The following is a 14258-nucleotide window of genomic DNA, read 5'->3' on the forward strand; positions in this document are numbered from 1 at the left end:
AAACTTTTATTTAGACCAAGTTTCTCGTAACGCCTTCGTGGTTTCAATTATGTATTTACAAACCAACCGAATGCTTAAATCAAAAAAATGCTTAAATCGAAAAAATTCCAGTGAAAACTTGGTCCCGTATACTCAGTTGGGAGTAAGACTAATAGAAAATAATAATTTCGCTGTGAAACTAAATCAAGAGACAAACAAAAATTTATTTCTTATAGTGGTTGAGATACCAAGTTTAAATATGTATTTTACTTTTCGCAATAATTTTGTATATTTTCACAATTTCTATTTAAAAATTAACAATTTTACGTTTTTTGGCTTGAGGAATGCTAATTTAAACCCTAATTTGGCAATTTATAGAGAATTAATTCGTTTTTGTAAACTAATGACTAATTTGCGACTAAATTGAAAAATCCAAAGGATTAAAATCCGGACTTCTTGGTGGTCAAGCAAATTCACTTCCATGACCAATCCATGGAATGTAAATGTTGTCTCATCAGTACAAAGAATAATTCTTGTAATAACGAATATGCTAGACTTGTGTGAATGACCCTGTGCATTTAAATTTATATTTAAAAAAAAAAACAGTGTTTTTTTTTTTAATTTTCTAAAATAGGCACACAAAGAAATTTATTCCATAACTGGTTTCCACACCGTATACAAGGGTACCTAACTGATGAGTCTCTGGACGAGAAGCATAGGAAATTCTTTTTTCTTTGGTTTATCAGTTCATTGAATTTTTGTTTTGTAGTTACACTAAAATAGGGACAGAAAATGAATGTTAATTTTTTCTTTAAGGCTAATACAGACATAATATATGTTTTAAAAAGCTTGTTTTATAAGTTTATACCAAGACCAAAAGCTGTACTCGAAAAAATAAATTAACCATATTATTCAAATGAAAAACCTGGTCTTCAGATTATCATCAAACAATATCGAAAGCGTAGATCCCTTCAAAACTAAAAGTAATACTCTCTTAAATTTCTGTTTTTGTCGAAGACCTTGGTAAACTACAAACATGGCAAAACTCGACGACTTCCTGGGCAAGAAGAAGGAGACAGCACCTATACTAGACATGTCCAAAACGGTGGTTAATTCAAAAGAAGATTTCCGAAGATTACTAGAAAAGGTGCCCGACTTCAAAATTAGACCAGAGAAAGTTCCTCCAGAGTCTATTAAAATCAAAGAGAAGAATTTCAAGTTTAAGCCGGGTAGACATGAAGCCCGTCCCAAGAAGGAGAAGTATGCTTTCATGGATCCGTTGCCTGTGGAGATGAGTGGTTTGAAGTTAGAGGATTTGGCTGCTGTTTCGATTGATTGGAAGATGCTGACGGATCTTCGGCCGAAGAGCAAGGTTGAGGAAAATTACTTTTCTAGGTAAGTTTCTTCGTATTTTCCAAATATATTAATCATCATCCAGCCTTCTCCAAAATTGATTATAAGCCTCCCTAAATGTCTTCCAGTTCTGTCGGTTTGAGCTTCGTACAGCCCTTTTTCAGCGATTCTTTTGACATTCTCTGTACATCGTGTAGGTGGTCTACCTCTGCTTCTTCTGTCTGCTTGTTGTCTCCACACTGTAATTTTTTGTGTCCACCACCAGTCATTTATTCTGGCCACATATGGCCCGCCCAATTTCATTTCAACCACCATGACCACTCTAATTTTGGTTGCTTTAGCCTATAGACAAGGCTAAAACGGCGGGCTCGTTAGAAAAAATATTCCCATGAGGTTTTTTTGCATAATCATATTCGTAAGACATCCCAGAATAAGGTTCAAGAAGTCGCCCACGTGAAAAGTGGTCCAAATTTTTTTTTTCAATTTTTTTTATTCAAATTGCAAAAAATCAATATTTTTTGCCCGGACATATTTTTTTAGGTTTTTTGGACCATTCTGGACAAAAAAGGTCTCTTATAATTTTTCTCTAAAGTTGCCCGTTTTCGAGTTATAAGCAATTTAAAATTGAAAAAACAAACGAAAAATGGCGATTTTTAAGGCTTAATAACTCTGTTAGAGATAGTGCAAACACTCCTGACCACAGCGCAGTAGACGAAATTTGGTTTAGTCCCCACTTCCATGCGAAACGCACTGTATCTACAATAGAACCTTTCTGTCTTTCCGTGAATTTTGACATTTTGACTCCGCCTTCGCGCAGCTCCATGGTCAGGAGTGTTTGCACTATCTCTAAAAATTAATATTATGAAATTCAGAAAGTGACCAAATCAAAGATTAAAGGCTCCACTACACGATCCTGAAGAAATTTGTGTCATTAATTTATTACTAAACCACATTCAAATAGCAAATTCCCAACTATAAACAAACGCACGTGTTACTATTCGCCGTCTCATTCGTCAAGAGGCTGTTAAATGTAATTTATTGCCCTAAACGAGGCAAATGTAATTTATTGCCCTAAACGAGGTGGATTCTCATTTTACAGGTCCAAACTGGTCAGTCTGCAAATTCAAATTGTAGGTAGCGTGTTGGTTTTTAAGATACACTTCAGGACGACCCTGTGTAGCTTCCATGCGCGTTTGTTTACAGTTGGGAATCTGTAAAATGAATGGGCTTTCAGCTGTTATTTTTAATTATTAATAATGAGCCGTAAGATCGTATTGACGCGGCTGTAAATGTGAGTGCGAGTAAACCATTGACTGCCGGAATGGCATCTCTCTCGCACTTATCATTTCCGGCCGCCTAATACGTGCATGGCGCTCATTATTTTTACATAAAAATAACAGTTTAGTGATAAAATAATGACAAAAATTTCTTCAGGATCTTATAGGGCGAGCTGTAAACTTTTATTTGATCACTTTCTGACTTTCATAATAATAGCTTTTAACCAAGTTATTAAGCCTTAAAAATCGCAATTTTTAGTTTTTTTTTCAATTTTAAATTGCTTATAACTCGAAAACGAGCAACTTTAGAGAAAAATTATAAGAGACCTTTTTTGTCCAGAATGGTACAAAAAAATGTGTCCGGGCCAAAAACATTGATTTTTGCAATTTTATTTAAAAAAAAATTAAAAAAAATTTGGACCACTTTTCACGTGGGCGACTTTTTGAACCTTATTCTGGGATGTCCAACGAATATGATTATGCAAAAAAATCTCATGGGAATATTTTTTTCAACGAACCCGCCGATTTCGCCTTGTCTACTAGATTAACGAAAGTATTTCGGCACCGTGAATCATTATTGAAAGCACACATTGGTAGAACGTCTATCTTTTCAAATAATTTAGCATTTTACTCTTGAGGATGTCTAATAGTATAGCTGTCCTTGTACATATCTTCGATCGTTTTAATGATATCTAATGGAATTCGTCTATTGTATAAAAGGTGGAAAACGAAAGGATTTTTTAAAGTCAATCAAGTAAAGGAATGCTGATCGATTCTATTCTAGTGCCTTTTATATTTTCCATTATTTGTCTTATAACAAATACTGCGTCTGTAGACGATATTCCATTTCGAAAGCCTTTTTGTTCATCCTGAAGTGATTATCTCACTAATTAATGTGGCTAAAATTGTTGTCGTTAGCTTCATCGTGGTGTTTAATAGACTGATGCCAATATAGTTGTCCTGTTTTTTTGTCGCCTTTAAACGAGCTTTGCTTTTAATGAGCTTTGCTAATTGATGTCATTATTGTTCCACAATATTTTAATAGCTTATTTGCTATTCCGCTCATTCCTACAGCTGTTCTGTTTTTTAATTTTCTTTGTACTTCCTCCATTTCCACTGTGCTTATTCTGGTTTGTTTATTAGTTGTATTTTCTAGTGTTTCTGGTTTTGCTCTTGTCGATTGCTCTTCTGAGTAAAGTCTGTTCAAGTAATCTATTAAAGTGTTAACTTCTACAATTTCTCTCATTTCTTATCTCTTGCCTCTTCTAGATCTCACGTTTTTTTTGTAATCCATAGAAATCTTGTTCTAGATCTTTTGAGAAACATGCACATCTCACAGTATTACATAGGTATTCCAAAAATTGTACCAGACTTAGGTTATCTATTTATTGTTATTTGGAAGTAGCCCGACATAGAAAACATTGATCATCTTTTTGGTCTAGGTATCCCATTAAAAACGCTGTCTTAATTTTTTTAGGTTAATTGAAGTTGGTAAGCTCCAAAACAAAAGCAGAGCTCAAGAACGGAGACAATTACAGTTAGATCCACAAATTCGAAAGAGCAAGAATAAGTCAGGTGTTGTGGAAATGAGAGTAGTATCTTGCACCGAATGTGGAGAAGATTTTTGTAACGGTAAGTTAATTGTAATCTTCTTCTCAAAGTGCCCTCTCCTCAATGGAGGTTGGCTACTACAATTGCAAACTCTTCTCTCTCTTCAGCTGTTCTTATTAGCTGTTCAAAATTTAGCCCTGTCCATTGTCGGATATTTCTGAGCCACGATAGTCTTTTCCTTCCTAGTACTCTCTTTCCCTCGATCTTTCCTTTCACTATTAGGGCACTATTAGTTGAGCGTATTTAGTCCATTAAAATGTTACATTTAGGTTACATTTCTTAGAGGAGTCAATTTTATTTTTTTAATGTGTAGGGGGCTTCAGTAGAAGCTTAAGTTCAAGTTTTTGGGGTCGCCACCCTTGTCCCTCGGCCGCCATATTGCAAAAAGGGGTGTAAAGGGCTTTCGCGCTGTATCTCCTAAACTAGCAATCCTACAGAAAATTTCATTAAACATAAAATGTAGCAAATTAAATTTTCTACAATTTTATATCTATTACTTTTTATCGTCAAGTGACAAAAAAAAAGTTATACACAAAAATAAGAGAAAATTTTGTAAGAAGTTTCCTTTTGGAGGTTATAACTTTTTTCCGTTCATTTCACAATAAAATAACATCATAGCGATTTTGTAGAGGATTTTTCAATGAACAATTTTCACTATAAAGGCGTTTAATTTTATTTATTATCTAGGTTTTACAGCGCTCCAATCTTGACCAGATTCTCGAATTCTCATAGGAATACAATAAAAAAAATACTTTTCTATCTATAATATTAGTCGAGCGGCAGCAATCGTTATGCCGACCGCGAAAATCAAATTTAAGGTGAATGACCAATTTTAGTCTATTTTTATGTTTTCGAGGTCGCTGAATCCGAATATGAAGTTTATTTTTATCTAGATTTGGTGGAACATGTTCAAAAATCAAATTTTATACAAAAATGTCAAAAATCGGTTTTGATGATTTTTCAAATTTACCTCGCTGTATCCTTGGTCGCTGTAAATATTTCCCTTTGAAAATGTTACTGTGTCATCTTTGAAGTATGTAAATATAATGGAATTTGTCCAAAATGTTTAAACACATTAAAAAATGAGTTATTAATTTTTAAACATTTTGTCATCATATTTCGTTAGTTTCATGTTTACTTAAAAAAGTTGAGTGACAAATTCTTTAGTTTATCATTTTAACCAACACAACAATAAAATATAATGCATGAAGAAGTTTTTGGGAAAATTTTAAGTCAAAATATACAATAGGAAAAAAGTTATGTTACTTCATAGACAAGCGGCACACCCTAAAAAACGCCTGTATCTCGAGATCCTAAACACGGTGTGGTGAATAGCTAATTTTGATCATACTTTATGATTTTTATATCAAAAATTCGTTTTTTACTCTTCTTAAGAATTTTGATGATAAAAAGTAATATAAACAAAATTGTAGAAAATTTAATTTGCTACATTTTAAGTTTAATTAGATTTTCCGTAGGGTTGGTAGTTTACGAGATATAGCGCGAAACCCCTTTGCACCCCATTTCCAAGATGGCGGCTGGGGGACAAGAGTGGCGACCCCAAAAACTTGAACTTAAGCTTCTACTGATCCCCCCTACACATTAAAGAAATAAAATTGACTCCTCTAACAAATTCAAGGTATGGCTTAAAAAATGTAACATTTTAATGGAGTAATTTTATTGGTACTTATTGTTTCTAAGTATGTGGCCTAGGTATGACGTTGTTCTAAGTTTCACTGTGTTGAAAAGTTTTCTTTCCTTGCCTATTCTATGCAGCACTTCTTCGTTTGAGGTACGCGATGCCCATGAAATTTTGAGGATTCTTTGGTAGATACACATTTCAAAGGCTTCCAATTTATTTACAGTTGCTGTTTTAAGGGTCCACGTTTCAACTACATAGAGAAAAGTCGACCAGACGTAGCATTTTGATAAACGTAGTCGAATTTCGAGTTTTATTCTATAATCGCAAAGCAGTTTTTTGATTTTTTCGAAAGATTTTCTGGGCTGTTTAATTCTCAGTCTTATTTCTACCTCAGAGTTTAAGGCTGCTATCGATCCATCCCCCAGGTACTTAAATTTATTGACCTGTTCTAAAATGTTCCCGTTTATTGTGCAAGGTTGAGGTACATTCTGGTTTTTTCGAATTGACACCACTTTGGTTTTCTAAGGCAGGCCGGCCGCACATCAAAGAAACATGAAAACGTAAATTACGTTTCATGGAAATAAAACACTGCTAAACAAATATAGTCCTGTCGCCAGGGGGGTACAACGGCCTCCTGTATTCAGATGGTCTTACCCAAGTATTTTTATGTATTTTCACCCGTAGACCACGAATTTTTTGGGTAACAGTTGATCCGGATGTCGATAAGATTGTTATAAACAAAGAACTTACGGAATTACTTACCAGCCATTTTTCGCAAAACAAAACATTTTTTTGTATTTTTTGGGCCATTCTAACCAAAAAATGTTCCTACAAATTTTTTCGTAGGATGCATAGTTTTCGAGATAAACGCGGTTGAACTTTCAAAAAATTAAAAAATTGCAAATTTTGAACCCGAATAACTTTTGATTAAAAAATAAAATAGCAATTCTGCTTACCGCATTTGAAAGTTCAAGTCGTTGTTTTGTTGTTTGTTTGGATTTATATGACTGCGGACACTAAAAAAGTTCAAGTCAAATTATATCGGTTTTAGTTATTTGCATTGCCAAAAATGTATTATTTTATTGTTAAACAAAGCTATAAACACCTAGTGCTTGAGTGATGTTTTCAATGATTTCTCATTTAAAATCGAACGAGTAGGTAGAGTAGGTACAAGTGCAAGCGAGGCGATTTTTACGTAGCATCCATTAAAACGCATGTATTAGGCACGGGAAACACTATGTGTTTATAGCTTTTTTTAACAATAAAAAATAGTATATTAAGTATGGAGAACGGTAAGGGTTTTATACCGATCGAAGACAATTGTTTGGAGGAGGAGCGGGGCGACGACTCCAATTATTGTCTGAGATCGGTTACCCTTAACGTTCGACATGCTTATAACATTTTTTGCACGATTGATACCATTATAAATTATAAAATTAAACATTTTCGTCATATTGACTAGTTTCATTCATTTTATCAAGATAGATACTTTGGTTGTTAGGTAGTAACTAGAGTGCATAACAACAATGGAGAATTGAGTTTTTATTTAGTTTAGTACAATTTTGATTATTATAAATTAAAATATGAGCGAAAGTGAATTTGAAGAAATTGAACGGGCTTGGGAAGAAGGGTGTTCCGCAATTATTCCCGAAAAATCCAAAATCCGTTATCAAAATACCTACCAAAGTTTTAAAAAATGGTGCGAAGGCAAGAATTTAAGAATCGAAGAAAAGACTTTATTGGCATATTTCGTTCAAAGACATATGCAGTTGAAAGCTCCTGGAAGCCTCTGGGCAGAATATTCAATGATTAAATCCACCGTTTTTCTTTATGATGGCATTGATATTTCCAAGTTTTCAACAAACTTTGATCGCGTATTTGAAGAGAAAAATTAACAAATTGTACCATAAGTTTCAATATTAATAAATAATTCGTTAGTTTTCTTTATTCTTTCAAAAAATAAATTAAAATTAAGAGATTTTTTAACTCGACGGTAAGTGAATTACTTATCGTCGAGTTGGATTACTTACCGTCGAGTTGCTAGTAAATGTCACCTACTGACGTAAAATCTGTCACGGTAAACAGTCAAAAATGATCAATCGTGCAAAAATAAATTTTTAGCAATGTAAATATTCAAAACCGATAGAATTTGACTTGAACTTTCAAATGCGGTAAGCAGAATTGCTATTTTATTTTTTAATCAAAAGTTATTCGGGTTCAAAAATTGCAATTTTTCGATTTTTTGAAAGTTCAACCGCGTTTATCTCGTGAACTATGCTTCCTACGAAAAAAGTTGTAGGGACGCTTTTTGGTTAGAATGGCCCAACAAATACAAAAAAATGTTTTGTTTTGCGAGAAATCGCTGTTATGTAATTCCTCAACTTCTTTGTTTATAACAATCTTATCGACATCCGGATCAACTGTTACCCAAAAAATTCGTGTTCTACGGTCCAAGATACATAAAAAAAACTTGGGTAAGTCCATCTGAATAAAGGAGGCCGTTGTACCCCCCTGGCGACAGGACTAATATACGTCCGGCCATTTATGAAACTCTCCGAAAACAAAAATGTGTCATGAGCATGAATCACACTTGTTTCATTGGTAGGCGGACTTTGAGATTTGTTGTAGCAGTGTTTTATTGTCATGAAACATGTTTCATATTTCATGTTTCATGTTTTTCGTTTCATGTTTCTTTGGTGTGCGGCTTGCCTTATTGTTTCTCATCGTCAAGTTTTATCTCCGTTTCCTCGATTTCTATACATTAACACTATTTATTGAATAAAAACTTTAAACAAACAACCTTTGATCATTTACATTCTCTTTTAGGTAGAAGTTGTTCCGCCGGTGGCTATGATTCCTTTGCCAGAATGCCAGAGGTTCCCAAAACTTCAGAGAAGACCCTTTCTCCAAGTTCTGGAGCCGTACCCAAGAGGAAAATCAAACGAAGGTCGCGATCGAAGAGTAAATCGAAAAAAGGAGGAAAATCCAAGTCCCCCAAGAAGGGCGGCTCGAAATCGAAAAAGAAATAGTATGGTTCACGAGGAAAAATCCGAAAGAAAATGTTCCGAAGATTTGATTTAAGATAGTTGAAGAAAGCGAAATAATTATAGTATTTTTAATAGTCAAAACTTCAGATAACAGTATCAATAATGTAGAAAAATGCAAATCTCGACGATTTCTATATAATTATCTGGTACTATAATCTCTTCGCCGCTATCCTTTGGGCATACCCAATAAACTGCGTACATTTTACTACCATTTTTATCCCGTATTTTGATCTTCACTTCACACGAGGTGTTGGGTCCTATCTCTTTTTATCTTATTTTACGAGTTAGGGCCTAATAAAAATAATACTAAATAAACAAAAATGTTGTTGCTTAGTAAAAAATTCTTCTAATAATTTATTTAATCTGACTCATTTATATCGGCAATTCAGACACGTATTATACATTTTAAAGTAGACGACTTTAAAATGATATTGCCAATATTGATGAGTTTCGTTCCTAGGACGACTTTACTAAAAGATAGTTCATTCGATTACATGAAATCAATCCCAACTCACGAATATTCGCCACAAAAAATCATAGCATGTGATCTGTCTTTAAAAAGACAACCAAATGCAACGGTGGCAATGAAATTCTCGCGTTAGAGATTTTATTTATTTATTTTATTCCTTTTATCTTCTTGATTTTTATTCTTTGATTTGTTGAAATTTCGTGATAGAAGCAACTAATCAAAGACCTCTCTATTGTACCATACCTAATGATCTAAATTTCGAAGAATTCATTTTAGAAAACCGATACACAATCACAAAAAGGTCGAAGGCGCCGTTGCTCAGTCTGGATAGATTATGGACAGGGACTTTCTAGAGGTGACCAACAAAAAAAGGAAATAAGAAAGAAAACAACAACAAAAAACATAAATGGGATATTCACAAATCAAAGAGAAAAAATGAAAATATTATTAAATTAAAAGCTGGTGAAATTCCGAAAATTACAGATATTAGTTATTAACTGATGTATTTGTATTAATAATTGTTTACTCTTGATATTTTTCACCTTGTGTTCAGGGCCGCCGAGAGGGCGGTACAGCCGGTACATTTTACCGGGGCCCGGCAATAATGTAAGGGGCCCGGCGTCGACCAGACCAAAGACGTCATTTTTCCCGTTTTTTTTTGCTCTTCACTTTATGCCCATAATGTGTTTAATTAATACTCGGCTATATGACCTTTAATCGATTTTGTTTAAAATTTTCACAGCAATAAATCACAGGAGTCAAATACTAAAGTGCAGTCAGATAAAACTATGGTATGGATATGGAGATTAAAAATATATCAGGGCTCCTAGAAGATTTACAAAAAATCAGAAGAATCTAAATTAGTTACCAGCAATTATGGAATAAATCCAGAATTTACATGACTCTGACTCTATGTTAAGCTTCGTCCATAAAATTATATAATTTTCAGTGACAATAAAGCATATTTCTATTCTATTCTATTCTACATCAAATAAAGAAAAACGGCTCAAAGAGCTTGTGAGATTTTTGATGATTTTCCTGGGCCTAGTAGTGATGCGACTGATAATTTTGAGCCCGGCGCAATATTTCGCTGGGAAATATTTAATATTGTTATATAATAAGCAATTTAACCAGAAGATTTAATGAGGAAAATAAAATTCATTCGCTATTTAACATTTTATGGATATTCCGAGATGAAGATGACGACAATATTAAGAAAAGATTGATATATGTATGTATTGCGCAAGTTTTATAAAGAAGACATCAGTGAAGAATTGATAAATGAAATTTTTCATTTGAGAGCGATATACAAGGATAAGTAATATTGGTGATTCTCAACTTTCTCCAAAATATTTGCTTAATAAAATTAAAATATCTCAAATTTGAATCGTTATTGCGTTAAGAATATTTTGCACATTACCGGTGACAGTCACAGAGAAGCAGAAAGATCATTTAGTTTTCTTTTCCGCATAAAAAATTCTGTGAGGTAATGATCTACAATGAAACAGGATCGGTTAGCTGCCTATCAACTTTGTGAATTGAGAATGATTTGGCAAAAACATGCGATTTTTCAAAAATTAGAGACATTTTATTTTTGCCAATCAGAAAACTCAAAAAGCACCTTTAGTATAAATATTTTCACTATTATAAACAATAGATATAATAAAAATTTAATCAAATTTATATTTGAAATGTTTCTTATTATTTATTATTACTAATTTGATTTCTATAAAAATTAAACAATTTTTTTCGCTCTTTACTTTTTGCAAGGGGCCCGCCCTTCACTTTTTACCGGGGCCCGGTCATCCCTCTCGGTGGCCCTGCTTGTGTTAGGTAATGATACGTTTTATATTTTCAAAGTTTCTTTTGTATGCTATATGATATCATAAAACGACATTAAAAATACTATAGTTGATTAAAGACATATGATACATATTTGATACCTTTAATAAAAAAATAAACAAGTATTCTTGTTTTTTTTATTTACCAGTCCTCTTGTATGTGTTGTACCTAACTAGAAGCTTTTTTGTATGTGAGAGTGGAAATCTAAAAACCATGCTAGGTGAATCGTACCTGACGTGAGTTGAATTCAGAGTAGATGGAGTACTTCTTCTTTGAGTAACGTGTTCAAATTTTACGCGTGGATTTCGTTTTCGATCTTGCGCGGCATGTAACAATTCATCTACTGATAAGGGGTCCATTGACGAAGGTTTAGAGTCATATGAATATTTCATCCTACTATACTGTATGTTAACGAGTATTAACTGCAGTATAATCTACTACTTCTCATTATATATCCTAGATATTCAAGTTTTCTCTTTTTTACCATCTTCGTCAAGTCACCTTCGCGTTGACCTACGCTGTTTAAGACTTCTATGTTTGAAACAATATTTAGAGTGTCACCAATGTCAAAAGGGAAATCATCATCCAGCCTTAAAAGTCCACTGCTGAACATAATCCTCCGCCCCTCGTTTCCAACCCCATCTATCATGCGCCGCTCTCATCTAGTTTTTATTTAGCTTTCTTAAGTCGTTAGGCCATCTTGTAGACGGTCGACCGACGCTTCTCTTGTCTTCCATTCTAATAACCTCTTTGTCCATTGCCTATCTGTCATTCTGGCTATGTCTCCTGCCCATCTCCACTTCAACCTGGCTATACTTTCGTTGACGTCAGTGACCTTTGTTCTTCTCCTGATTTCTTCGTTTTTGATTTTGTCTCGCAGAGTTATTCCTAACATTGACCGCTCCATGCTTCTCTGCGTGACTCTTAGTTTGGTAGTCGAGGCTTTAGTTAAGGTAAGTGTTTCTGATCCGTACTTCAAGACTGGGAGGATGCACTGATCAAATACCTTTCTCTTTAGGCATGTGGGCAACTCACTTTTAAAAGTTCCTCTCAGTTTTCCAAATGCTGCCCACCCAAGACCGATTCTTCTCTTCAGTTCATGAGTCTGGTTATCCCTGCCAATCGTAGTTTCATGTCCCAGGTATTTATATCTACCTATCTACGAGTTCTATTTCTTTCCCACCAATACTGATGTTCTGATTGGGTGCCAAATTTGTCATTATTTTTGATTTCGAGATGTTTATATTTAAACTTACATTTTCTGTAGCCACTAGTTACTGCGTACCATCTCTCTTGCCATACCTAGATCCTCAGCTACTATATCAACGGCGAAACGTAAGTTGTTTAGGTATTCTCCATCTATTTTTATTCCCTTTGTCATCCAATCCAAACTCTTGAAAGCATGTTCTAAGACTGTATTAAAAAGTTTAGGTGACATTGGGTCTCTTTGTCTAACACCCCCGTTCCATTTTTATGCGATTACTGTTATTATATAATGTGACAGTGGTTGTTGTATGTAAGTATATTTTGTATAATAATTTTGTATACCTATAATCTAACCTGCATTCTTGAAGCGCCTGTACAATTTTGCTAAGCTCAACTGTGTCAAAGGCTTTGTGAAAAGCGATAAAAACCAGAACTAGAGGTTTATTGTATTCCACTACTTTCTCTATTAGGGTTTTTATACTTTGTAGATGGTCATTTGTTCCGTAACTTTTTCGGAATCCTGCCTGTTCTCTTGGTTGATAAGTCTCTAACTTTCTTTCCATTCTCTTAACTATTATTCGCGTAAATAACTTATACAGGGTGTAACAAAAATACAGGTCATAAATTAAATTACATATTCTGGGACCAAAAATAGTTCGAATGAATATAAATGGCTGAGGAGGCTAATCGGTCTGTAATTCTCTAAATTGGCTTTGTCTTCTGCTTTGTGTAAAAGAATCATAGTAGCGTTGTTCCAGTCTGTTGGAATATTGGCGTTGTGAAGGCAGATATTGAAAAGTACATAGTTTCATTTTTTCAATTACATAAACTTACGTGCATAGAAATCGGCCCACTTAAAAATTTGGTCATTTCTGAGGTCTCCTATTTCCTCTCATATAACCTTTTGGCCGATTTAAGTGATTTTTTTAACATGTTATAGCCTGATTCTTTAGCAATACCACTGCAATAATATTGTTGCTAAACAGGTAAATTTTCATTGTATACCGGGTGTCCCAATCAAACTGTGTTTTTTTCTCAAAGTTTGCATCACTCTCTGGAATATTCTAGCATTTATAAAATACTAAAATTAAAACCAACTATAGCATCAGGTTTTCTTAACATTCTGCTTTTTGATTCATTCGTTTATGTTGGATAATAAAAAAGTTAGATACTTCAACAACTAGACATCGCACCTCCGCTAAAAAAGAGTCACAACTCAAAAATCGCCATTATTGAGATGAACATGCTACAAGTATTAAAATAAGTCATACTTTCTTCCATAAAAGCGTCACTCTTATATTTGAACTATTTACCGCGAGATGGCGATGTGACACTTTTGTTTTTTACAGGTTAGCTCAGCATGCATTCCTGTACAGTGTCACCTTTGACTTTATAACAGTTGACACGTAGTGCTTAATCCTGAAAAGAGTCACATTTAGAATTGTGACAGTTTTTTTGTGAATTATTAGTTATATCTGATTATTGCAATAAGTAAAATACTGTTCTTTTCGAAGTTATAAACGAGGAAAGTACTTTTGGGTAGTGCGGAGTAGTGTTACATTTTGAGTTTAGCCAGTTTTTTTTTGAATATGTAAGTATATTTTTTGGAATATACTTATATTTAACTACTAATTTATACTACTATTTATAATAGTTAATTATATTAACTATTTTTTTATTTTTGGAATATTATTTGGATTTTTAAGATGATAATATCTTGTTCTAAAAAAGTGTCACAATATCGGCATGTTTCTATTTTTTCACTAAGAACTGCAAAAATTTAATTTTCTGAGAAAAATAATGCACCAATAACACTGAGCTAATATATTCCC

At 33.7% G+C, this 14258-nt stretch overlaps 1 protein-coding gene across 1 annotated transcript; it reads left to right on the top strand.

The window, feature by feature from the left end:
- Positions 1 to 931: 931 nt before the first annotated feature.
- LOC114330673 (uncharacterized) lies at positions 932 to 11345 on the top strand. The gene is made up of 3 exons (XM_028280080.2): positions 932 to 1374; positions 4087 to 4241; positions 8689 to 11345. The coding sequence occupies exons 1-3, from the start codon at positions 1016 to 1018 to the stop codon at positions 8889 to 8891; spliced, it is 717 nt and encodes a 238-aa protein (XP_028135881.2). The 5' UTR covers positions 932 to 1015; the 3' UTR covers positions 8892 to 11345.
- The last annotated feature ends 2913 nt before the right edge of the window (positions 11346 to 14258 follow it).

This window comes from Diabrotica virgifera, chromosome 9 (genome assembly GCF_917563875.1).
Source record: "Diabrotica virgifera virgifera chromosome 9, PGI_DIABVI_V3a".
NCBI classification, from domain to species: Eukaryota; Metazoa; Arthropoda; class Insecta; order Coleoptera; family Chrysomelidae; genus Diabrotica; species Diabrotica virgifera.

Bases quoted from the DNA above. Each gene is read 5' to 3' on its own strand.
- LOC114330673 (XM_028280080.2), top strand. From the start codon at position 1,016: ATGGCAAAACTCGACGACTTCCTGGGCAAGAAGAAGGAGACAGCACCT. The intron at 1,375-4,086 runs GTAAGTTTCTTC...TAATTTTTTTAG, and splicing joins GAGGAAAATTACTTTTCTAG to GTTAATTGAAGTTGGTAAGC. The intron at 4,242-8,688 runs GTAAGTTAATTG...ATTCTCTTTTAG, and splicing joins TGGAGAAGATTTTTGTAACG to GTAGAAGTTGTTCCGCCGGT.